This window comes from Trichechus manatus, unplaced genomic scaffold (assembly GCF_000243295.1).
Source record: "Trichechus manatus latirostris isolate Lorelei unplaced genomic scaffold, TriManLat1.0 scaffold00075, whole genome shotgun sequence".
Lineage (NCBI taxonomy): Eukaryota > Metazoa > Chordata > Mammalia > Sirenia > Trichechidae > Trichechus > Trichechus manatus.
This window is the reverse complement of record NW_004444011.1, coordinates 12,252,730-12,280,032: the sequence shown is the minus strand read 5'-3', so window position 1 is coordinate 12,280,032 and position 27,303 is coordinate 12,252,730. Positions and strand designations below refer to the sequence as shown.

The window sequence follows — 27,303 nt, the reverse complement described above, 5'->3', positions numbered from 1 at the left end:
AAAAAAAAAAAAAAAAAAATGAGGGTGAAATAAAGACATTCCCAGATAAGCAAAAGCTGAGTGAGTTCATTACATGAGGTTGCTCTACAAGAAATGCTGAAGGGAGTCATTCAGATTGAAATAAAAGGATATTAAACAGCAACTGAAACCTGCATGAAGGAAGAAAAAGATTTCCAGTAAAGGTAATTTCATGGGCAAATATAAGGGCCAGTTTTACAATATTTTTGGTTTGTAACTCTACTAGTTGTCCCTACATAATTTAAAAGAAAAATGCATAAAAAATTATAAATTTATGTTACTGGGCACACAATGTATAAATATATGATTTTTAAAAACAACAACATAAAAGATGTAGGAGGAATAATGATATAGGAAGAGAGTTTTTGTATGTTAGTGAAGTTGAATTGTATTAATTTAAACTAGGTGGTTATAAATTTAGGATGTTAAATATCATCCCCATGGTAACCATAAAGAAAATATCAAAAACTATATACACAAAAGAAATGAGAAGGGAATCTAAATTATTCACTACAAAAAATAAACCAGACACAAAAGTTGGCAGCACTGGAGGAAATGAAGGAGAAAAAAAGTATAAGACACAGAAAACAAATAGTAAAACAGCAGAAGTTCTTCATTATCAGTCATTACTTTAAGTGTAAATGGTCTAAACTCTCCAATCAAAAGGCAGAGAATGACAGAATGGATAAGGAAACATGATCCAACTACATACTGTCTACAAGATACCTAGTATACCTCCAAAGACTATAATAGATTGAAAGTGAAAGGATGGAAAAAAATATGCTATGCAAATAGTAACCAAAAGAGAGCTGTGTTGGCTACATTAATACCAGACAAAACAGATTTGAAGTCAAAAAATCTATTGCAAGAGACAAAGAAGGATATTAGATAATGATAAACGGGTCAATTCATCAAGAAAATATAACAAGTATAAACATACAGGCACCTAACAACAGAGCCCCAAATATAAGACATGAATTGACAGAACTGCAAGTAGTAAAAAACAGTTCTAATCTACAATAATAGTTGGAGACTTCAATATACTGCTTTCAATAATAGAACATCTAGACAGATGACAAATAATAAAATAGAGGACTTGAACACTATAAAACAACTAGACCTAACAGACATATACAGAACACTCTATTCAACCACAGCAGGATATACATTCTTCTTCAGTGAACATGGAACATATGTTAGGTCACAAAAATTAGGCAACTTACCATAGAAAAAACAAGGGAACAAAATATAATCATAGTTCACTACATGGCTCAGCTGTGAACTGTATTTACAAACTCACACAATGGGAACTGAATATAGACTTAAAAAAATTGGTAGAACTATAAGAAGAAAGTAGGGGAACAGAAATGTCTGTGTGTCTTTTGGTGAGGGGATAGATAATAAGAGGGCTAAGTCTATTTCTGTGATAAATAGATTTCAACATACAAGTCTTAAATTTAGAAAATCAAGAAAAAAAATTAGAAACACATTATTTAGAAATATGGAGGTAAGCATCAGGAAAAATAGCTAAAGGGGTTGAAAATTATTGTCCTAGGGGTGGTGAAGATTGGTGCATAGAATTGCTATATTTCATTTTTAGTCTTGTATGACTAATAGATGACACTTACAGAAATAGTACTTACTAGGTGCCAGACACAAGTCTAAGCCATATTTTTTTCCTAGAATAAATTATTTAATAGTACTTTTGGCTTTTTAATTATTTAATGCACTATTTAGCAAAAACTAAAAATTGACTTAATAATAGGGCACACTGGCTCATGTGGAGTCCCTAGGCGATGCAAAGAGTTAATGCATTTGCTGCTAACCACAAGGTTGGATGTTCAAGTCCACCCAGAGGCACCTGAGAAGAAAGGCCTGGTGATCTACTTCCAAAAAAAAAATTAGACATTGAAAACCCTACAGGGTAAAGTTCTACTCTGATACATATGGGGTCACCATGAATTGCCTTCAGGTCAATGGCAACTGGTACTGGTGGCTTATGTCTCAAAATATGTAACTTAAGTATGCACTACACTTAGGTGTTTCTAAATTAATATAACATTTAATTCTTTTTTTTTTTTTAGAAAAGCAAAAAGAAAGGTTTGTTCTGCATATATTCAAAAAGGGCAGAAGTGGGAAATGGACAACCATGCTGCCAGAGCCAAGTCTGCCCGAGTCCAAAGAATATTACAGAATAAGCAAGAATGGGAAAACAGACACGCATGCTGCCACAGCCATGTCTGCCTGAGTCCAAAGAACAGTTACAGAGCCATCAGTATATATTAACATTACAAATGGGCAAAACTATTGAAAGCTTAGCCTTTTCAGATTCGCTAGAAACTGTGATCCTACATTTTGAATTGTCTTTCTTAACCATCTTTGGTACAGGTTTCAGTAACAAGAATCAGGAGGGTCTTCATCGGTCTGACAAATTTCTATTCACTAAATGCTAACAGAAAAAGACAAGAGTGGAAAGCCTTTTTGTGTTGTGTTTGATCAGCTTTATGTGAAAGTTTCCCTAAAAGATATTTTCCAAGATTATCTTAGCTATTGTCTTTATACCTAAGGGCCCAGTTGATGTGTCCTTGTGAGTCCTTGTGAGCACAGTTCCAGCTGGGTCACATTCTTTATGCTCAAGGAGAGAGCATAATAACTCCAATTTTATTTCCTAAATCAGTCTCTCCTTTTGATCGGACATTGGAGATAACACATCCATGATCAATTATCTGGACTTAGTTGAGCTCCTAGATGGCGGCCATTGCAGGCTCTTTAAACTCACGGTGCTGGTTTTTCACCGGATACCGTCTGGTTCTTCACCAGATTATTAAGTAAGAGCAATGTTCTCATCAATGGCATTGCTGGAATGAGCAGACTCAATGTACATCAACATTTTAGCCAGAGGCGTTCTTTGTCTTTTAAGTGTACAACACAATAGAGGATAGATTTTATTATGCCTAATACTATCAGGATGTAGACTAAGAATATTACTATTCCTTGCAATAGTGATTTAGCCCATGTACTTATTCATGATGGTAACCAACCAAACAAATCTGGTGTTTGTAAGAGTATTACAGTGTGTAAGCAAGTAGCTTGCTGTCTAATTCTTGTTCTACTTCTCCTGTGTTATTTATCCAAATGTAACAAGAGGTATTTGCTACAGCACAGACTACACTAATAAAAAAAATCTAAGGCTATTTTGTTATCTCATGTCACCTTGGCTTATGAGATCAGAGATCACTGTTGTGCTTCCATCTCATCTGTTATTTGGCCCATAGTGACTGACAAATTTTCTTAAAGATTTCTCCAATTCAAATATACCATAAGTAGGAATTAAAGCTACCAACGATACCCTGAGTGTTGGACCAGTGAGTTTTCTTCTGACTTTCATTTTACAATGTGTAACAATTTAACATTACCCTTTCAATATTTACTAGCATTGTTACTTAAAGATAATTCTAAAGTTCTCAGAGTGCATTGTCCACACATTCATCAGGAATCTAAACAAGAGATTGCCCACACAAATTCACTATCAGTTGGAAAGGGATCATCTAAATTAGTATAGTTGGATGTATCACACAGAAATACATATCCATAAGGAGCACACAAAGTTTGTCTAGAAGCAACAGAAAATATAGAAAAATTTACATGTGATAACAAAGTTTCCATTAGAGAATTCATGATTACCAAGATAATACAGGATGGACTTCTGCTGAAGTCTTCAGTTAATCTCTTTAAAACATACTAAGAGTTCTTCCCAAGGGCAAGCTGCCTCTCCTTGGTCACGGGTCACTTTTTCAGAAGCAGAAGTGGAACCTAAGACAAAATGGAGTCTGAGCCATGAGGTCGATCTCCTCTGAGAATCTGGTTTCTTTAAAATACATAATTTTCTGCATCGTAAGAGGGTGACAGTTTGATTTCAAACATTAGACAGGTATTTCATACAACATTGTCTTAAAGACTGACTAAACTAATTACTAATTTACCCTAAACGTAACTCTCAGTCTGATCTTTGAAGTTAGTTTCCTAAAACAGACTGAAATCTTCAAAAAAAAGCACAATACCTAGAGCAAAATGGTCTTACTGGTTTATCTGGACCACTGTTTGACTCAAAGTAGCTTCAGGAACTTTTTTTTTCTTTCCCTCAAAACTCGAGGTTCAAGAGGACACCCAAAGGCGATGTCCTGTGTGGGTTGCCTCAACTTCCATGAAAATCAGAAATCTGGATTCCAGGAGAATTATATACAATTCTCTCAGCATTCTTTCCTTTGGATCATGACCTTGTTATGGAATCTTTTATCAAAAAAGCTCAACAAATGGTAATTGGGCATCATCTGGTTTTTAAGAACCCAGGCACCATACAGCAAACTAAGATGTGGAATAGAAACACTAACAATAATATTAGGCCAACTGCCTGAAATAACCAATGAAACCATGACCCTAAGATATCTGAACCAAGGAAACAAATCTCATGAGGTGTTTGTCTGTACATAAATAACATTAGTAACTGCTTTTCATGTACAAAGTTTAATTCTTATTAGAGAACATACCATTGGTAATCTGGAACAGCATAAAAACCTAAATAAAACTTGTTGCCATCGAGTTGATACCAACTCATGGCAACGCTATAGGACTGAGTAGAACTGCCCCATAGGGTTTCCAAGGAGCAGCTGATGGATTCGAATCACCAACCTTTTGGTTAGCAGCCAAGCTCTTAACCACTGCACCACCAGGGCTCCAAACACCATGGACAGACAATAATTAGGCAGAATTTGCTATGAGTCTCCTACTAAGACACGAAAGAGAACTCTCATTTATTTAGCGTTTACTCTCTGCCAGGCTCTGAGTGCATTAAATACATTATCTCACTTAATTCTCCTGACAACCTTGAGAGATAGATATAGGATGTATGTGATAAGTTAACTAAATTTCCTAGGGTTATACAGTTAGGATGGTTTGAAGAAAGAAGAGAATCTAGACTCATCTTCCTCCACTCTGGCCTCTTCAGGACTTCTATTTCTCTTAGCTCAAAATAGCTATCTCACACAAGTGCAGGCACACACACACACCGTCCAGAATTCTAACCACTAAAATCATGTGACCACTCTAGAAGTGTGCTACTTAAACCCACTAACACTCTGCCAGTCCCCTCCAGACATCAGTTAAGAGAAGTTACCTTGAATAAATCTGAATTTCAAAAACTGTTAAGTCTGCCTCCACTGAGGGTTTGGGATTCTCTTCACACTGCATGAAAGTTGCCCTCCCACATTACAAATACCAAAAACCAAACCCATTGCCATGGAGTAGATTCCAACTCATAGCAACCCTATGGGACAGAGTAGAACTGCCCCATAGGGTTTCCAGGGCTGTAATCTTTCCAGGAGCAGACTGCCACATCATTCTCCCACAGAGTAGCTGGTGGGTTTGAATAGTTGATCTTTCAGTTAGCAGCTCAGCACTTTTAACCACTGCACCACCAGGGCTCCTTACCTTACAAAAAACACACGTCAATTTAGGTCACTGAAAGTACAGACAAACCGCATTATATGACTCAATCTTCATAACTTGAGGATTCAAACTCCTAATGTTTCTCCTTAAACTTCTGCTCCACTCCAGCTCATGGGTTTTAGCTCAGGCCTGTCCTCGTTTCAGTTTGTAAATAATCTCCTGTTTTCTCTGCCTTCAATTTCTTTCCCTTTCAATCCATCTTTTCACACGGGGGGATGTTCACAATATACTGTTATGGATTGAATTGTGTCCCCCAAAAATATGTAATCCTAACCTCTATGCCTGCGGTTATAATCCCATTTGGGAATGGGTTGTCTTTGTTATGTTAATGAGGCAGGATTAGTATAGGGTGTGTCTTCAATCAATCTCTTTCAAGATGCAAAGGAGATTAAAGCAAGCTAGAAGCAGAGATAGGGGAAGAGAGATGCTAAGCTACATGAAGACTGCCCAGGAGCAGAAGCTCAGAAGAGACCAGGACTTCCCCCCCGCCCCCACCGCCAAGCCAACAGAGAGAAAGCCTTCCCCTAGGCCTGTCACCTTGAATTTGGACTTCTAGCCTCCTAAACTGTGAGAAAATAAATTTCTATTTGTTAAAGTCACCTGCTTGTGGTATTTCTGTTATAGCAGCACTAGATAACTAAGACACACCCCAACCAATCAGAAATATATGGTCCATGATGCAGGGCAGGGTGCACAGTACAGGTACCTGCTGAGCCAGGTATTTATACCTGGTACTTGTGGGAAAAGGGGGAGGAAGGCCAGGGTGGGGCACTTGGGGCTTGGGGCTACTGGTGTTCAATATTTAATAACTGATATGGCCATCTCAGCTAAATATCAGCCCTGCCTCACACTAATCCTGGAGTCATCTTTCTAAATTACAAGCTTCATCATGTCACCATGTCTCCATACTTCAGAGAGTTTCCACTACCTGTAAACCAACCCCAGTTGCCATCAAGTCAACTCCAACTCATGGTGACCCCATGTGTGTCACAGTAGAACTGGGCTTCGTAAGGTTTTCAATGGCTGAATTTTCAGAAGTACATTTCCAGGCCTTTCTTCTGAGGTGTCTCTGGGTGGACTCGAACCTCCAACCTTTGGGTTAGCAGCTAAGTGCATTAACCATTTACACCACCCAGGGACTCCACCTGTAAAATAGCACCTGAATTATTTAGCAAAGCATGCCTTTTGTTTTCTAGCTGTTGTCTACCTTTTAAAATCTTGTGTTCACCACTCCTCAATCTGTATTTTGATTTACTTTCAGCTGCACAAACTCACCTTGGTCTTATATCCCAAAACCTTTGCACATGTCATGAATGTCTACTTCCTTCTTCGTCTGCCCATGGAACTCCTATTTATCCTTCAAGACTTAGTTCAGGCACCCTTACCTGTCAAGCCTTCCCTGACTTCCCTTGACAGGGCTGCCACAATTCCCTGGATGTATTTCAAAAGAAGCACTTACACTGGGTTGTCACTATGCATGCCTGTTGTCTCTCCCTCTCTAGACCGAGGACCCCTTGTGGGCTGTGTCTGCAGCTTGTTCTGTGTTATGTACACAGATCCTGGCACTCTAACACAGAGAGGAGCCTCAGAAAATGTTTGGAGATTAGAGGATTAATGTGCTTTGACACGATGCTGAGCTGAACTTAACAACTGCCTCCTCAAGGAAAGATGTACGTTTTTACCCAAATCAAATACCTCCTGCATATCCACCTTCCTGGCGCCTAGACTCTAAGATAAGAGCACAGGTCTTCTGCAGCATAAATATCCACTGAATGGATAAACGAAGCCATTAATAACCTTTGACTGTGTGCTGCAGTCAGTACTGCTGGGAAGAATATTTTCAAAAGAAAAGAAAATCATCTTCTTGAGTGAGCCAGGATAGAATCGTTTGGATGCAAACGCATTCTTTCCTTAGGAGACTTGATCTTAATGAAACTCATGGTGAGCGGGGTGGATGTGTGTGTTCCTTGGACCATCCTTACAGTACAGGGCACCCTCGCCACCACAGACAACGCGGGGTGGGAATAATGGGTGAGCTTGTGCTCATAACAGAGGAAGACACACACAAGAGTTAAATAAAGCCAGTGAGAAGGTGAGAGGTAAACTCTCTAAGCTGGTTTAATTCCATCTTGGGTTAAGCACATAATGAGGTCTCAGTGTACTTTCACTGACGTGGTTTCTGATCTCACTTGTAACTTGAAAGGGCTACTTTGTGAAGGTGGGCACCAGAACACACCGTTTCAGCCCTTGAGGCTGTGCACAGCCTCTCTGACCCACCCACAGAGAGTGGGGAGGCTCTAACCTCCCAGATTCAGCAACATAAAGGACTCGCAGCGCTGAGGAAGGCTTCTTACCAGGTTCTTTTCAAGAAGGGTCCCGGGGGCCTCCATTAGCACCTAGGAGCACAGGTATCTGGATGTCCTGATAGCCTGGCTAAGGTTTATCCTGCATTCCTTGTCGCTGCTGCACTTCTGACTTCTCAAAGTCTGACTTCACGGTCTGAATGGATTCTAAGACCTCCTGTGGGTGAGGCCCCTGCCTCCCAGGATGATCTATGGGCTCCCAGGCACAGTTCCATCATCCCCACAAGCCTCAGGCATTAGTGATCACTCACTGCCTTCCTCTCCAGACTCTTTGTTGTTGTTGTTGTTGGATGCCAGAGTCAATTTCCAACCCACAGCTACCCCATGTGACAGAGCAGAACTGTTCCATAGGGTTTTCTTGGCTGTAATCTTTTCGGGAGCAGATTGCCAGGTCTGTCTTCAGCAGAGCCACGGGGTGGGTTCAAATTGCCAACCTTTAGGTTAGCAGCTGAACACTGTCCAGAAAGATCGCACTGCACTTAACATGGGGCACAGTGAGCACACAGGGGCCCTGTTTAGCCACCTGCACCCTAAATCTCTCAAGGACAAAGAACATAAAACACACAGCCTCTGAAGTCAGTTTGCTACTCCTTTCAAGTATTTAGCCAGGGGCAAGTTATTAATCCCTCTGTATCTCTGTATCTTCTTTAGTAAAGTGGGAATATTAGTAGTCCTACATACTACACATTATGAGAATTAAATGCATATAAAGCTGCTAAACCCAGTAATTGCTGCAACTCTTTGATTCTGGTTGTGAGAACAGCTAGGGACAGAAAAGGCTTTAAGGAACAAGTTATGTCAGCTAAAAATTTTTCTAGAAGAAGAATGGTGTCAAAACACTGTTTACCTCATTCATGGTTACAATTTCCTCCCAATCTTTCTGCTTGCAGCCATCTTTAAGATCAACCAATTAAAACTAGAATCCTGGGCACGCACTGTAAGAGACCAGGTTGACTGCCAGATGGCCCCATCCCATAATAAGTATTGCCTAGGAACCAAAAGACCCGTGCCAAAGAACCAAAATCACCAGACATATGTCATTGAGCAGTGACCGAGCCCATTTCAGAAGTAAGAAGTCCGTCAGCCACTTCTGTACCAAATCCTAGCCGGACCTCTTTTTGAATATGTATGAAATTAATGACTATGTATGACTTCCCCTTTCCTGCATAGTACAGAACTTCCTCCAGCCCTTTGTTTGGTGAGACAGCGCTTTGAGAGAGATCCCCGTCTCCTTACTCCCTGCAAGTAATAAACTATGCCTTGCTTTAAATCCACTTGACTCTTAGTTATTCTTTACGAGAGTACAAGCAGTGAAATCACTGTGTTTGGTAACAGTTGGGCTTGATACAATGCCCTACACATAGGAGGGACTCATATTTGGGCAACTATTCTCTATCTTGGAGTCCCTGGGTGGTACAAACAGTTAATGTGCTTGGCTGCTAACCAAAAGGTTGAAGGTTTGAGTCCACCCAGGGGCACCTGGGAAGAAAGGTCTGGTGATCTACTTCCAAAAAGCAGCCATTAAAAACCCTGTGGAGCACAGTTCTACTCTGACACACATGGGGTTGCCATGAGTTGGCGTCGAATTGATGGCAACTGGTGGTGGTGGTTCTCTATCTTAAATAAACATTTCAAATCTGAATTGAACTGGTTAGAAAACATGACAGAAATGTAGGAATGCTAACAGAGGATTTTCATTTCACTTTTTTGTGTGTCTCACCTCAGGATATTGTTGATGATTATGTGAATTACCTAAGGAGATTTTTTTTTTAATTTACTGTGCTCTTCAGAAGACACTTAAATCCTCTGCCTACGTCAACAACACAATTTTACTTACATGCATCATCTTCTTTTTAAAACCCACCCACATACACACACACACTTACATAAGGCTTACCCACCTCACGTATACCAAAACCATGGACACAAACATGTTTATTTTATCAAAAAATTTCATTCACATAGAAATTTTAAGTGCACAGCTCATTGATTTTTAGTAACATTATAGAGTTATGCAACCATCAGTTCAGTTTTAGAACATTTCCACCCCAAAAAGATCTTCTGTACCCTTTTGCAGTTGACAGGCAACAGTCCTAATAAAGTAATGGCCTACTCAAAGATGCTCTCTTAAAATTACAAAACGGACGACGGTCTCCCAAATAGGTCTCTTCTGTCCACTGCCTTAGTTACCCTGAACGTTCAACCTTCAGGTCTATGACACCCTACCAAAATGTAACAAGGGTCCCTCTCTTCCCCTTTGTAGCTATAAAAGTAGATACTACTCACCTACAGGTCTACAAAACTCAAAAAGAAATCCCCGTCCCATTTAATGACAACTCCCTATTCTGTTGTCTCTTTCAACCTCGGTGCTTAGATTGAGGTGGATAGGAGAATAGACTGCACTGAAAATGCAGTCTTAACCCCCCGAACAGGCTCTTCTATACATCACAAGAAAGCTGTCTGCCAAAGTCTCCTTGTCTTTATGAAGTTTCTAAAGGATGGCTAACTGGAGGTCCCTCTTTGCAGGCAATATAGGATTTGGTGCCTTCATTTTAACTATAATGTAGAGACTCATCACACTTTGGTAGAACAGGTCCAAGGTTAGGTATTTTCAACAGACTCAATACTCCCTATAATTGGATTATCTGTATAAAACATCTGCATACTTGCTACTCTCTCTCTGTGTTCCAGATCTTCTCCCAGAGAACCACTTCCCTCTTCCCTTACCTCAAGACTCCCCTCTCTGTATGAGCGACAAACCTTTCTTTGACCGTACCAAAGGACTATTATCATGAGCTTCAGCATCTAAACTTAACCTTGGGAGGGAGCTTTCCTACATCATAGGGCCATTATAGAGGATGTGAAGTGGTATCTCATTGTGGTTTTGATTTGCATTTTACTAATGCCTAATGCTTAGAAACCCTGTGGGGCAGTTCTACTCTGTCCTATAGGGTTGCTAAGAGTTGGAATCAGCTTGATGGCAACAGACAATGGGTAATGTCTAATGCTTAATGTTAATGTTAAGCATTTTTTCATGTACATGTTAGTTATCCATATACCTTTTTTGGTGAAATGTCTAATCAAATCTTCCAGACATTTTAAAATTAGGTTGTTTGTCTTCTTGCTATTGAGTTGATAGTGTCCTTTATATACTCTGGATTCAATTCCTTTATCAGATATATGATTCGCGAATATTTTCTCCCAGGCTGTGAACTGTCTTTATATATACTTAATGGTATATGGTGAAGCACTAGAATTTTTTATTTTGATGATATACAATTTAACAATTTTTCTCTTATTGATTACGGTTTCTGTGTTACATCTAAGAACTCTACCTAATCCAAGATCACAAAGATTTTCTGTTTTTTTTTAGAATTTTTATAGTTTCAGCTCTTAAGTCTGTGATCCAGTTGAGGTTTTTTTTTTTTTTTTTTTGCATTGTGTGAATTAAGGTCTAAACTCATTTTGCATGTGGAGATCTAATTGCCCCACTACCATTTGTTGAAAAGACTTTCTTCATTTTGCCATTCTGGAAGTCCCACCTCTATAATTATCAATTGTTAATTCAGTTTCATTTTAAAGAATTTTCCACACTCAATAAAATCACATTTACTAAAAACTTATCTGAAAGTTCCACATTTGAAACTATCCCCCAAACAGCAGCTCTAGTCTGATTTTTCATAGTAAATATGATGTTAAAAAAAAAAAAATCTTTTTAATGTAATACATGTTTTATTCTCACAAAAAAAACACTCTTAAGGAAAATGGAGAAAATCTTAACATGCTGAAAATTTTGTAAAACCCAAAGTTTTGGGATTTTTATAACACTTTCCAAAAAACCAGCTTAGAGTTTGCATATCTCACAGTTGAATAGTTAGTATGTTAACAGAATTTTTCACATGAGGACTGCTTGCATAGAACATACTATCTTTATCTAAAAGGATCCGCCAGCAGAAGATCTGGGTAACAATGAATTTTTCCATTTGGGATGCATTTTTTTATCATTACTTATCAAGAGTTATATTTATATAAAAAGTTTCCATTGCTCTGTGGCTTTCCAAGGAGTGCTCAAAACCCCACAGAAGCAAGGGTTCTAACATGGAAGGCATAGATATGCGATCACCAATCTCTAAATCTTTTATAAAGAAATTTTCACATACAAATATCACGAGACTTCATGCCCACTTATCCAGTTTTTGGTAATATGTGTTTGAACCCCCTTTAAGAAATGATTATAGATATGTTTTCAGCTCCCCAGGTTTAATTCATCCTTCTCCAATCATAAAATTTTATTTTATATACTCACATCCAAACACAAAACTATGACATTCAGGTTTTGTCTTCATTGGTATTTTACCATTCAAAATTCACTAGGTGTATCTTGCAATGCAACTTGGTAAAGTGTACCTCCAAAAGCCTGGACAAGTTTGTGGAACATCTCAGTCAACTGGCATAATATAGTTCATAAAGTTACGTTCTACATCCTAGTTTGGTACGTAGTGTCTAGGGTCTTAAAAGCTTTCAAGTAGCCATCTAAAATATAACTACTGGTCTCTACTCCTACGGAGCAAAAGACAAAGAAGGAAACCAAAGACTCAAAAAAGAAACTAGTCTACACACCAATAGTCTACACAAGCCACGGCCTCATCTACCCTGAGACCAGAACTAGAAGGTGCCCGACTACTACTACTGACCACTCCCAACCGTTCTAATCAGGGCCACAAGAGATGGACCCTGATAGAACCAAAACCCAACCAAACCCAGCGCCATTGAATCTATTCCAACTGATAGCAAACCTGTAAGACAGAACAGAACTGCCCCATCAGGTTCCCAAGGCTGTAAATCTTTACGGAAGCAGGCTGCCATATCTTTCTTCCGTGGGTGGCTGGTAGGTTTAAACAACTGAGCGCTTAACCACTGTACCACCAAGACTCCTATGACCCTGATAGAATGGGATAAAAATGTGGAACAGAACCTCAAATTCCTAAAAAAAAAACGGACCTACTGGACTGGTTGAAACTGGAGGACCCCCCAAGACTACTGTCCTGAGATACTCTTCAAACCTCGAACCAAATCTAACCCCTGAGGTCACCCTGTTTAACAAATTGATTCAAAAAACAATGAATATCACCTGTAAGTACTGTGCTTCTTTAAAAAAAATCACCTATATGAGACCAAATGGTCAACAATTACTTTAAAATAAAGATGAGAATGTAAGACGGCAGGGAAACTAGGTTAATGCAAACGGAACAACGAGAAGAGAAACAATGAGAATGTTCACACATTGTGAAGAATGTAACCAATGTCACTGAACAATTTGTGTAGAAATTGGAGAATGGGAACCTAAACTGCTGTGTATACTGTCATCAAAAACACAATAAAATATTATTTAAAAAAAAAAAAATCTGGACAAGGCAACAGCACTCAAATCCCAACATGTTGGGTTTTCATATTCCAGTGAGTATATAGTATGAAAGAGACAGACTGGCACAGACCTCATAAAATCTACTGGATATAAAATATTCCCCAGATATAAATAGCATGAGTACTTTGGTATTCGCAAAATGAATATAGGGTGTTGGATTAATTCCCAAATCAAAAATACAAAATATGCCCCCAAACTTAACATGCAAATAATAAAGCTATATTGAGAAACAAACATGTAGGATATGGATGTCCTCCTGAAATAACAAAGTACCAAATATATTACAAAATACACACTATAGCATTAAAAGATATATTCCAAACACTAAATTTGGGGATCACACATTATATCCCATAGAGTGAGGAAATAATGGGATCAACTTTCAAAAAGAATATGTGAAATACTGAATACAGTTTCTAACAATGGTATGTGATGGTATCATTTGCATTCCAACTGAGGTTACTTGGTTCCAGCAACAAATGAGAGATTTTAATAATTTCCATAATTAATGGCCTCTTTACAACCTCAATTTCTTAGAATGCTACAGTTTAAAAATTATATGTTAGAGAATTCCAGTTTATTTTACAATATAGATAACGAGATAACTGAAATTACTTTGCAATAATTTCAAAAGCACACGTCATGCCCTATAAAACTATCTTTAGAAATAATTATGCCTGTGGATATTAAAGTTCCCGAGTAAGACTGACTGAATATCTACAGGTGTACAAATCACTCTCAGTACTTGGTGAAACAAAATAACGGATATTTTCCCTAAAGACTTTTCTAATCCAAAAGTATAGACGAGATGAACTTAACTGTCCTGGATAAGCTAACACCCTGAGTGTGCACAGATAACATACACTCCAGCAATAACCATTTTCTTAATGGCAAAAGAAGCGATAAAACAAGACATGAGGTAACACGAGCGTTTTTCTCGTTTACCCAAAGCATCAGTGGCTTTTTAAAGAGCTTCTCTTTCTGCCCTCACATGAGAGGTTGTAGAACCTTTGCGCCCTTAAACCACAGAGCAGCTAAAGACACTGACTCTAAAAAGAATCACTGCATCGGGCAAAAGAGGAGATATACTTATTTCCTTTTTTTCTCTTCATGTCTCTTCTGCTATGCCCAAGCCTCTCGCCTCATTAGTTCCTCTGTTAGCACCTAAATCTCACAAAATGTTTGCACTTGTCTGCAACCCCAGAAGATTTCCTTCATCCCTTCCACCAGGCAGTCAGATATTTTTTTCCCTTTAAATTCAAACTAATGCCTGTTTGCCCAAGGAAAATGTCTACTAAGGGTACAGTGAATAATATACGAGGCCAGACAACACTAAGGCAACCTTGATTTATGTTGAGATGTAACCACCTTCACTCTGACACACATTGTCTCCCAATGTTGCCTCTCAAGTCACAAAAGAAACACACCATCCTCTCAGAGGTAAGACAGGTATTGTCAAATAAGTACAGGAATTTATGAGTCACAGAAAATAAAAACCCACCTCCAGCAAACTTCAAAACGAGGGGCAGGCCATCCAGACAGTTTCTTCATGAACTCCTGCCCTCCTCCTCCACCTACCCCACAAAGCAAAGGAAATGGCAGGACATTTCTTCGTGTCCTTCAAACTCGCCTTGGCTTTCCTGTCCAAATGAGAATGCATCAATAGAAGCCCAGGCTCTGAAGCCCTCTCACTGGGCCAACTCATCCGGACAGCTTTGCTCTACAGCTTTCACTAGACTAGAAGAAATCAAAGACGTGACATGGGAGCTAGAGGACAAAGGGGCTGAAAATACCAACTTGGGAAGCAACAATGAAATCCATTTTCAAACAGAAAAGCGAAGAGAATGGCAACCAACACTAAGCAGAAATAGAGGAGAAATCCCTATAAGCCCTAAATGAGATGGGCTACAATTAAGATACAATTTTAAACTAGTTGCCATCTAGTCTATTTACACTCATTTATGACCTCATGTGTGTCAGAGTAGAACTGTACTCACGGTTTTCATAAGTAGATCACCAGGCCTTTCTTTCTAAGTGCATCTGGATGGACTCAAACTGTAAACCTTTGGTTAACAGCTGAGCGCTTAACCATTTAAGCCACCAGGAACTCCCTAAATACAGAATTGTTGTTGTTGTTAAACTGCCATCAAGTCGATTCCAACTCATGGCGACCCCATGTGTGCAGAGCAGAACTGCTCCGCAGGGTTTTCAAGGCTGACTTTTCAGAAGCAGATCACTAGGCCTGTCTTTCGAGGTGCCTTTGGGTGGGCTCAAACCGCCAACCTTTCAGCTAGTAATCAAGCACTTAACCATCTGCGCCACCAAGGGACGCTGAGATACAGAATTAGGAAGCAGAAAAAGAGGTAGAAAAGAAGATTTAAAGACTCATTTCAAGTTATTTCAGAAACGACATTCAAGGCAGCTTTAAAGTGTTGTGGATCTTAAAAATCAGGATATATAGGGTTTAATTACTTAAAAGCAAAGAAGCAAAGTTGCAAAAGTGAAAGGCTTACACCGCTCTCCAAAGTAAGTTTCAATAACCATCATCTATTTAGGGGGTGGAGCCCTGGTGACGCAGTGGTTAAGAGCTACTAACCAAAAGTTCGAATCCACCAGCCACTCCTTGGAAACTCTATGGGGCAGTCCTATAGGATTGCTATGGGTCAGAAGGACTTGATGGCAATGGGTTTGGTTTGGTTTGGTATTTAAAGGGTGGAGAAGAAAGGGGCAAAAGGGTGAAAATCAGCTGTTTTCAAAGTTCCAATATTTAGATACATGGTCATTTTTACAAGTTCCAGTTCACACTCATCTTTTCTAAGGCTTGCGGTTACGATCCCAGTGTGAACATATACAACATAAAATGTCGAATAAAATATTATTACAACTTTTAGTGTAAGACAGTAGAGAGTAAACCATGCCTGACTCTCCCTCTTCCAGACTATTAACATTCTGAGGAAAGCACCCAAGTCTACACAACATAAGAGCAGTACATATTTTTTTTTTAATTGTACGATCCCATTTATATGAAAAGTCCAGAAGAAGCGAACCCATAAAGACAGAAAACAGACTAGTGATTGCCAGCGGGTGGGGGAGGGAGAAACAGGGAGTACTTGCTAATGGATGCAGGGTTTCCTTTTGGAGACAACAGCACATCTTATGGCAATAGATCAGCTGCTTCAGAAATTTGTCAGGTTATGGAAAGAAATAGTGCAGATGGAACTGGAGAAATTATCAGTAACTGATGCAAATTTTCAAAACAGAGCAGGTCCAGGGAGAAAAAAACTAGAGAGGCTTTGCTCTCCCTCCCACTGTATACTTTTCTTTATTTATCTCAGAAATACAGAGCCTGCCCCAACTGGAAAGTTGGTGGTGGCTCCCACCACAGAAAGGGAGCAGCATCTGAGGCAGTGAGGGCTGGGTGCTGTTGTACCAGTGCTCACTCATTGCTCTCTTTCTATATTCTTATAATATTACAAAGCAACCCTGAAAGAATGGAAGGGGGAAAGAAAGGGAGTCAGTCATGAGGATGGCAGATATGGCAAGAGCCCGGGTGTAGGCCCTCTTGAATAGTATAAAAACCAGTTTAAAAAATCAGTTACTGTGGAGTTGACTCCAATTCATGGTGACCCCATGTATGTCAGAGTAGAACTGTTCTCCACAGAGTTTTCAATGGCTGATTTTTCGGAAGGAGACTGCCAGGACTTTCTTCTGGTGCACCTCCACGTGGACTCAGACTTCTAACCTTTTGGTTAACAGCTGAGCACGTTAACCATTTGTGCCACTCTTAGGTGACATTTATCATGCACTATTCCTGGCTGCATGTTGCTATGATGCTGAACAGGTTTGAGCGGAATTTCCAAACTAAGACAAACTAGGAAGAAAGGCCTTGTGATCTACTTCAGAAAAGTTAGCCCATGAAAATCCTGTGGATCCCAATGGTCTGATGCCATTGTGCACGGGGTCGCCATGAGTCACGGACACTGGACGGGAGCTAACAACAATAACAACAACTTTCCTAGTAGCAGCAAAAGTCCAGGTTGATTCAGATTACCTGGGAATACGTGTACTTTCTAACAGTCGTGGGACCAAGCTATGGGAGCAAGAGATAACTTTTGGGTCTCATATTTAAAACCTCAAATTAGGAAATTTCAGAAATTTGTTTAAGAGCTATATGGAACAGCCTTTCCTCTAGTTAGCTCTAACAAGGAGAATCTCTCAGCCTCCAGTGTGGGCTGAAGAAGTCCTAGGAACTATCCTAGCATCCTGTCTCATGAGCCTAATGTCAGAGAGACGACTTTTTATTTAGGAACATCCAACTTTAAATAAAAAAAAGGATCATAAAGTCTATGAAGAGATTCTGTTACATAGGAGGAGAATATTACCCTCAAAATGAAGAGAAAAAGCATACTTTCGAAAAATATTCACTATAAGAATATAATATTATAATTATAATAATCATTATATAGTATAAGAATAATGTAAGATATATATGGCTTATATATTAATAATATAAGATTTCTGAATCTTTAGAAAGCATTTGCATCTCAAGAAAATACAAGACAACACGAAATAAGAAATGGAAGATTAAATTTAAAAGATGACTTAGATTCTAAGACATAAAATGATATGAAAAGGTGCAGGCTTGAAATAAGAAAGACATTATAAACAATAAAAATGTAATAGATTTACTGTTTTAGACAGGGAAGAACAGAGAACTGACACCACAGAAAAATAATTCTGTAATACGGAGAATAAATTTGAGAAGCCACCCCAAAGAATAGGGAAAAAGGACAAATAGAAAATTGAAATCTGAAAGAGAAGTAAAGTTGTTTACACGGGGGAGAAGGAAGTGGACAAGAGGAAGAATGATAGCTATGGAAGACAGAAAATGAAGACCCTCCTCACAAAGCACAATCATTAAGTAATCAAAGATACAATGCAATTTTTTTTCCTGAATTTAGAAACAGCTAGAACCTGAAAAAGCTTACTATTTCCCAGGCAAAACTAATCAAACGAGACCACTGTATAAACACAGCATTGTGAATTTTGAAGTTTTAAATATAAAGAAGAAATACTGTGAGGATCCAGTAAAACAAATAATAAAACAGGTTACTTTTGAAGAAACAACAATAAAATAGACTTTGTTTCTCTTTCAGAGCCCGAAAAGTCAAAAACTAGAGCAACAAGGTCTACAAAAGTTTTAAGCAGAAGGAAAAAAAAAAAAAAGTTGCATTGTTATCCAGTACTTCAGTCCCCATGTATGAAAATAAGAATGGTTTTCTCAAATATCTGAAGGTTCAGAAAGACTATCATCCACATTCCAAGGATAAAAATATCAGAACACGTATGCCCAGTGACAGAGAAATGAATAAAAATAAAGAAGTAAAGAAATGGGGAGGAGATCACTTAAAAGGACAAATGTCAAGCCCTGAAAAAAAAATCTCAATAGTACTTCCTTCTAGATTTGTAAACAATAACTTAATTCAAATTAAAAAGTAACTCTCAAAGCAGAATATATATAATAGAATAATTATTTAATAATAAGCCACTCCCTTTTGCCATATGCCAAAAGAAATTGTAGAGGAACTAAAAGTGTGAATGTTAAAAGATGGAGAGTGTATGCTTATCTCAAGATAGTAAGGATATACATATTCAAAAGCATAATTGATAAAAGTAGATGTGAGTGATATGACTATACCCATTGCCACTGAGTCAATTCCAACTCCTAGCAACCCTATAGGATAGAGTAGAACTGCCCCACAGGATTTCCAAGGAGTAGCTGGTGGATTCAAACTGCCAACCTTTTGGTTAGCAGCCAAGCTCTTAACCACTGTGCCACCAGGGCTCTGATATGACTATAGGAAGAGTAAGAAAAAAACTTCTGCACATTAAATAACCACAAACACAATTAAATGTTAAATAAACTAGAAAACCAATTTAAATGTATGGTAAATAAAAATGTCATACCTTTGATATACAGAAGCCTCTTGTAAATCAATAAGAAAATAGAATATCTTGACAGAAAATTAGACAAGGATATGATATGCCAATTTAGGAAAGAAAAAATATATAGTAAGTATATTAAAAAATAAATGCAATGGTAAACACATAAATACAAATTAAGAAATCGATAAAATATCATCTCTGGAGGATAAAATTAGAAAAGATGGAAAAAAAATTCTAATACACAGTGCTGGCAAGTGTTTGAGTTAATGATCATTCTCATATACTTCTAACAGAAGTATAAATTGGAACAATTACTGTGATGAATTGTTGAGCAAGTCATAGCAACATTTTAAAACACTATACATTCTTTGAGTCAGCCTCTCCACTTCTACGAATTTGTCTGAATAATCAGGAATGTGTACAAGATTCTAAGGTTATTCATATTAGAGTATAAATGAAAATAAATGATAATCCAAGTGTACAAAAGGAAAGAATAAATAAATAATGATACATCCATACAGTCAAATGCCATGCTCTATTATGTTGTAGCAGAATACTAATTGCATAGAGAAAAGTTCAGATGTTGTTAAAAAACAGTTACTAACTGCAGTACAATGGATTACTTTTGTGTGGCCTTTCTCACCATGGTCTTACAACTCCCCCCTAATCACCTGAGTGAGACTGTGCAAATAAGGCAATTGTGGCCCACCAAGGGGACTGGTCAGTTTTGCCTTAAAAGAGAGCTAATTACAGAGCAAAGAGAGGATCCCACCACCACCAAGGAAGAACATCCAGGAGCAGAGAGCACATCCTTTGGACCCAAGATCCCTGTGCTGAGAAGCTCCTGGAACCAGGAGACAGAGGCTGAGAGGTCAGAGAGAGCTTGAGAAGCAGTGGCAGAGAAACAACAGCAGGTGACAGCGAGAAATGGCATGGTGGACTTCCCGGCCCATGGAGCCAGAAAGCTGAGTGCCTTTGGGCAAAAGGCTTGCTAGCAGAATAGGATGCCTCTGGGCACTTGTTAGCAGATCTAAAAGAGCTTTGTAACACTTGCCCGAGCAGGGCACAGGCTGAGGGCCAGAGGGACACGTTTGTGAGCAAGGCTGGGAAGAAGCTGTCCTGATGGAAGAACTGTATCCTGAGCGTTCCTGAACCTGAACTGTAACCTGTTACTTCCCTAGCCATTAAAAACCCGTTGGCATCAAGTCAATTCTGACTCACAGCAACCCTATAATAAACCACATAATCCTGAGTACTGTCTGTGAGTTCTGTGTGGCGATTGCAATGAATTATCAAACTCAGCAGAGAAGTAGAGTGCTGTGGGAGGGACTGTTGGTGTCAGAATAGGTAAAGATAGCGGAGAGAGAAGGCATGTCTGACCTCTGCCTCATAGGAGTCAGCCTTGGGCTGTTGATCTTGATTCTCCTTCTCCCTGATGGAGTTAGAGGCGGTCAGACGCCGCCCCTACTCCATTTTTACTCTAATACATACCAAAATATGCAAAGCAAAATTATTGTATGTTTTTTAGTAGCAAGGATGGTGAGACTTCATCTTCCTTAACTTGGACACGTCATCAAGAAAGGCCTATCACTAGAGAAGGACATCACGTTTGGTAGAGGGTCAGCGAAAATGAGAAAGAAGTTCAATGAGACAGATTTACACAAACAGTCTCATCAATGGGCTCAAACATATCAAAGCTAATGGAGATGGCACAGGAGTGGACGAGGTTTGGTTCTGTTGTACAGAAGGTGGCCATATGTCAGAGTCGACTTGATGGCAACTAACAACAACAATGCATATAAAAGATGTTGAAAAGTTACCAAAATATTAATAGTAGCCATTTTTAAGTGTTGAAATGACAGCTGATTTTCCTTTTCCTTTTTGTTCATCTAAAACAATACAGGAAAAACTGCAACAACACTTCCTACCATAATGTGAACTGGGATATAACACAACTGACCTTTGACATCTGCCCTTCTCCTAGCCCCAGTTCTATAACAGGGACAAGTCAAAGTTCTTCTGCAGGGAGGAAGGATAACAGGGAGGGGAGAGAAGAGAAACGGCAAGCACACCTCACCAGGAAAACAAAGAAGTAGGGATGGGGATCCTCACATCTCTGGTAAACTCATCTCCAAAGACACTTGGCACCAACTAACCAGGACATTCACAGAATTGCTGCAGCTGTTCAGGAAGTCCTAACCAGCCACAGGATCCTATATGATCATCATGAATATTTAAACAGAGTGGACAATTGCCACTAAATGGTGTGAAACTGCAACCAGGACCTGGACAGTTCCTGTGAGTGGACCCTAGAACTCCAAGCCAGTTAGTTACACAGTGTGCTCTGGCCGTTTGAGTAACTTCACAATAATTCAACCCTGTGTCTCTGACTGAAGCCCTGGTGGCACAGTGGTTAAGTGATACGGCTACTAACCAAAGGGTTGGTGGTTCGAATCCACCACCTGCTTCTTGGAAACCCTATGGGGCAGTTCTACTTTGTCCTGTAGGGTTACTATGGGTCAGAATCAACTCAGTGACAATGGTTTTAATGGGTATGTTTCTAATTATTGGGTATTTGTGAACTCACCAGATTATGGCAGGGTTTTATCGAATTTCTTTTATACCCATTGCTGGTGGAATCAAACGGCTGACCTTTTGGTTAGCAGCCTAGCTCTTAATCACTGTGCCACTAGGGCCCCGCTGAATTTCTTTTATACTCAAAATAAAAATTATTTAAGAAAAATACTCCAACAAATTGTAAATGTAAGAGTCCTCTCCTAAATAACTATGATGATAATGCAAAATTTAAAAAATTAATTATAATTTTAACATTTACAACATATTTTTAAAAACTAGAGCACTGTGTATCCTAATTTAAGGAATAGGTCCAAAGCTGCATTCAAAGGAAAACTCATAGTATTAAATATTTTTATTACAAAGAAAAAGGGAAAAATAAAATAAATACAGCAAGCATTCACTTCAAGACATTAAGTTAAAAAAAGAATAAAATTTAAAAAAATAAAAGTAATGCAAAGGAAATAGAACATGGGAATAGATCAGAATTAGTAAATAAATCTAAGAGCTGGTTATTTGCAAAACAAACCAGCAATGACAAATTTTGACAACCTTATTAGAAAGAGAAAGAATCCACTGTAATAGGGGCATATTCTGAAAATTATTAGTACATTTTTCTCTTTTATCTTTCTCAGTACAGAATCTTTACCTAGTCATTTTGAGGCATTCATTGTGGAATGATGGAGAAATTAAGATTTTTTACTTAAACAATGCAGAGAAATGATAAGGCAATATTAAGCTTTAGACTAGCAAAATAGGGTTTAGCTACAGCCCAGAGAAAAGATTTTCCAAATTCCTTTCATTCTCCCTCTTTGGCATATTAACCACCTTATCTGGAAGGCACAACTCTTTGGGTCTTCCTAATTTCCTTCCATCTCAATCCTCACAATTTACCATCAAGGCTTAGACTTGAGTTAGGCCTAGAGGTTTGAGGCAGAAAAAAAGAAAATATGAGGCAAGGGAAAGACTGACAATTTCCAGCCTGGAATGGGAAGAAGAGAAAAAAAGAAAGTGGAGAGCTACGGCTTGGACAGAGAAAGATGAGGGCAACAACAAGGGCAGAGGGGCCTTTGTTATTTGCCTTCAAGCAGATCCTGACTCATAGCAACCCTATAGGACACAGAACTGTCCCACAGTGTTTCCTAGGCTGTAGTCTTTATGGAAGCAGATCACCAGGTCTTTTCTCCTGCAGAGGCACTTGTGGGTTCGAACCTACGATTTTTTGGTTGGCTGTCAAGCTTTTAACCATTGTACCACCAGTGGTCCTTCACTCCCAATTAAAAACCAAAAATCAAACTCGTTGCCGTTCAGTCGATTCCAAATCATAGCGACCCTACAGGACAGAGCAGAACTGCCCCATAGGGTTTCCAAGGAGCGCCTGGTGGATTTGAAGTGCCGACTTTTTGGTTAGCAGTTGTAGCTCTTAACCACTATGCCACCAGGGTTTCCTCACTCCCAGTTAGGTCTCTGGAAATAAATCACCTTTTGGGCAGTCCCTCATGCAGAAGTTAACTCAGAGTGGAGTTCCTGTGTGGCGCAAACGGTTAAGCACTCAACTGCTAACCAAAAGGCTGGCAGTTCGAACCTGAGAGATGCCTCAGAAGACAAGCCTGGCAATCTGCTTCCAAAAGGCCACAGCTTTGAAAACCCTATGGAGTAGTTCCACTCTGCATACATGGGGTCACCATGAGTCGGAATCAACTTGACAGCAACTAACAACAACAGGGTCACATCTACTTGATGGGGCAAGCAGAGGGAGATCCTGACATTTAACTTTCCTGAAGCAATCTAGGTTCTTGTATGCTTACAGGGGATCTGGAAATACCTGGGAATCTGGCTATGGGGTGAGCTAGCTATAACTGGCTGAGACAGCACTGTAGCAAATGCTGCAGAGTGATAGCCCAAGGTAGGACCCAGAGAGAATCTCCACCAGATCTCCTAGAGGTCTACAGCATCAGTGGGAGCTCAGGTAAGGCCAAGACAGACAGGAAGTACCAGCAGGAGCAATGCCTGAGGGGAAAAAATGAACCACAAGCTGTATATTTCATAACTGGCTATGAGAAGGATGCAGAGCCACCAGATGGAAAAGGGACAACATCATCCTAGAGTTTAGAAGAGTAAAAGGATACCACGGCCATAACCCCAACTCTTAACTCTACCACCACATTATCTAAGCCCCTGTCCCCTAGACATCTGGATGTCATCTTTAGGTGAGAAGCAAGAGATGGCAGGAGCAATCTGAGAATGAACATTTGTTCTCAGAAACAGTATGTACTAAGAGTTGCTTAAATTCTCACAGATGACCGACCAAGCTTTAACCTAGATCAAATATTTTGGACACACACCCACATTCCTACCTATAAAAGACAGCACAGTAGGGAGATTAAGAAGTTGGGAATATGGATCCACATAGCCTATGCTTGACCCCTAGCTACACAATTTGTTAACTCTGTGACTTCGAGCAATTTACACAATCTCTCTGTGCCTCGGTTTCCTCATCTATAAAGTGAAGATCATGATAGTTGTATCTCTTAGTATTTTTTGAGGACTAAATGAGTTAATAACTGCAAGGTGCTTAGATCAGTGCTTGGTCCATCAGAAGAATTCAATAGGTATTGGCTATCATTATCACTGTTAGCATCATCACATAGAGTGTGGGGTTCATGAAAGAAGATCAGACTAGTTGAAGAAAAGCTAAGAAATTACAAATTTCCCTACACATCCAAGTAGTAAGGTGGATTAAAATGTGTACCCCTGCAAAACAAATAATTAAAATCATAAATGAAAAAGGGGATATCAAATAGATCAAAAGACAAAGGGGTTTTAAAAACAGCAGAATGGTAGTAAATAAAAAACCTTAATAAAATAGACCACATTCCGAAAAAAAATAAAAAATTGAATTGCCTGTATTACCTCAAGAAGTGTGCCAAGTAGAAAAGAAGTATGCCAGAGAAACTGAAAAATTCATCAAAGAATTACCTCAAAATAGGCCTAGAACCAGATAATTTAATTAGTGCATTCTTTCAAACTTTCCCAAAGCAGCAACCCCAGTAAGTATAATAGTCCCATGACTTAGAAACAGATGGAATCCCCAGTTCATTGCTAAGGCTGGGCTACCTATAAAATCCAAATCTGCATAAAATAAAACTATAGGCCAATGTTTTTCTCAAAAGCCTCTGTTACTCCAGGATTTCTTGTTGTTGTTGGAACTGTCGAGTTTGGTTCCAACTCATAGCGTCCCTACATGACAGAGTAGAACTGGCCTCATAGGGTTTCCTAGGCTGTAATCTTTACAGGAGCAGATCACCAGGTCTTTTCTCTCCAAGAGCAGCTGGTGGGTTGCGGCTGCCCACCTTTCAGTCAGCAGTTGATGGGGGGCATATCATGGCAGGCAGTGTTGTTCCTGTCCTCCAGGTACTCCCAGGCCCTTCCTATGACCATGCAGAGCCACACCAGAGCCCTGAGTCATTCAACCAGAAGATTAAGAATATACAGAAGGAAACACAGAGGAAAGGGGATTCAAGAAAGAGAAATAGAGGGAAAAGGACAGTATATAAGATTTTAATAATAATCGCAATGGTGAGGGACAAAGCAGAACCTTCCGCTGGTGAAAATGTAAACTGATGCAACTCTTCTAGGAAGCAATTGACAATATGTATTTAGAACCTAAAATGTACATGTTCTGGACCTAATAATTCAACTTCTATCAGTCCATTCTAAGATTTAATTTGAAATAAAGATAAAGGTTTACATACAAAAATGTACATTTTAATAAAATTATTGATAGCAAACAAAACAAAAACTGGAAACCATCTAAAGGTCTAAAAATTGAAACAGTTATACAGATTATAGCACTTCATATGATGAATTTTGCAACAATTAAAGGCAATGATTTGGGAAAACGTTAATGACAAGTATTATGAATGATTCTTTGGTGAAAAAGGCAAATCCATACAAAGTATAATCTTACCTATATCTTCAAAATACATGTGTATGGAAAATAACCATTGAAAAAAAATTAACCAAAACCTTACCATTCTCTCTCGGTGTTGTGGCTCTGAGTATTTTCTTGTATATATTATTGTCTAACTTTCATCATCAAGCCTGTATTACTTTTACAATAAAATAAAAAAGATAAAAGCCAAATAACTATTGCACGTGGATAATATTCTTATGAATGATAAAGAAAAAATTTAAGTTTCCACTCACTAAGGCCAAAAACATTCTCAACATCGTGCACAGCATTCCATTCTCCTAAACCTGGATCTTGACATTGGTGCACTTTAAAGCACGGAAGACAAAAAAGCAAACCAATAAAATCCCTCACTAAAGACAGGATGAGCTGCTTCTCTCAGGGTTTTCAACACACCATTCAGCAAAGGAAGCTCGACACCCTTTTTCTTTTTTTTTAGTGCATCTTCTGTGGTATTTCCCTTGGTTCAAAGAACATCCCCATCGAGGAAGGGGCTTTTAAAAGGCAGGTTGTGGGAGCGTGAAGTGTTACACACGTACGAGTGCACGCACGCACACAATCACACTCATTCACTCGTTTAGTCCCAACCAGACAACTCCAAGCGAGTCCTGCGGGTACAACCGCGCCCCACCCCGCGCCCGCGATCCGGGAACCCCCGCCCGCCAGCGCGCCACTAGGTGCCGACGGTACCTGTTCGTGGTGCGCGGTACCGGGGTAGCAGGGCTCCTGAGCATCCTCAGCGCTGGGGGGGTGCCGTGGGTGGCCTCCCTGCTTTCCTCCAACAAAAGCCTGCACAGCCAGAAAGAAAACTAAGTTGCTATACCTTGCAGGGAGCAGTTCGCTGGCAGGTTCGGCATCTGGCTCGAAGCCTGGCCAGCGCATCCTCCGCCCGCCCTTGCTCCCCAGGCAGGTCCCAAATCACGGAGTTTGAAGAAGATTAGGGCGGGAAGGAAGGGACAACATGGACCAGAATGGAGAGCCGGGAATACTGATGGGGAAACCGACGGCAGGTCCCCGCTTCGCAGCTTCCTCGGCCACAGCGACCTACACTGGAACCCTCGCAACCCCGATCGTCCCCTCTTGGCCCCAAATGGTGACACTCAGTTCAAGTGTCGCCTTTCTGCCACCTCCCTGCCCACCTTTCTAACCTCTAGCCCTATCTCCTGAACCTCCCACTCTCAGCCCGCCGCTGCCCGTCGGCTTTTCCTCGAACTGGCCAAAAAGTCTGCGCGCCGAAGTCGGTCGACCTGCTGTTGGGGCTCCCAGGGCGCTCGGCGGGGCGCCCGGGCGGGCGGGGACGGACTGTCCGCGCGAGTCCGCCCAAGCGCAGTCAGTAGGTTACCTGGAGCGGGCAGGCGCGTCGGCCGAGCACCACAGAAGGCGCAGCAGGAGCAGCAGCAGGCTGGCGAGCAGGGCAAGCAGCGCGCCCCCCGGCCGCATCCTGAGCCACTGGCGCCGCCGCCGCTGCCGCCGCGGCGAAGCACAACCCTGGCGGCCCC

The 27,303-nt window shown here is 39.9% G+C and overlaps 1 protein-coding gene across 1 annotated transcript in view; it reads right to left on the bottom strand.

Annotated features, from left to right (window-relative positions):
- The window catches only part of ST8SIA6 (ST8 alpha-N-acetyl-neuraminide alpha-2,8-sialyltransferase 6), a 221,542-nt gene extending 194,298 nt beyond the window's left edge, over window positions 1-27,244 (bottom strand). Inside the window, exons 1-2 of the mRNA XM_004380560.2 lie at window positions 27,147-27,244; window positions 26,495-26,593 (exon numbers count right to left, since the gene is read on the bottom strand). Coding sequence (XP_004380617.1) covers window positions 26,495-26,593; window positions 27,147-27,244 — 197 coding nt within the window. The remainder of the gene's footprint in view (window positions 1-26,494; window positions 26,594-27,146) is intronic.
- Between the last annotated feature and the right edge of the window lie 59 nt (window positions 27,245-27,303).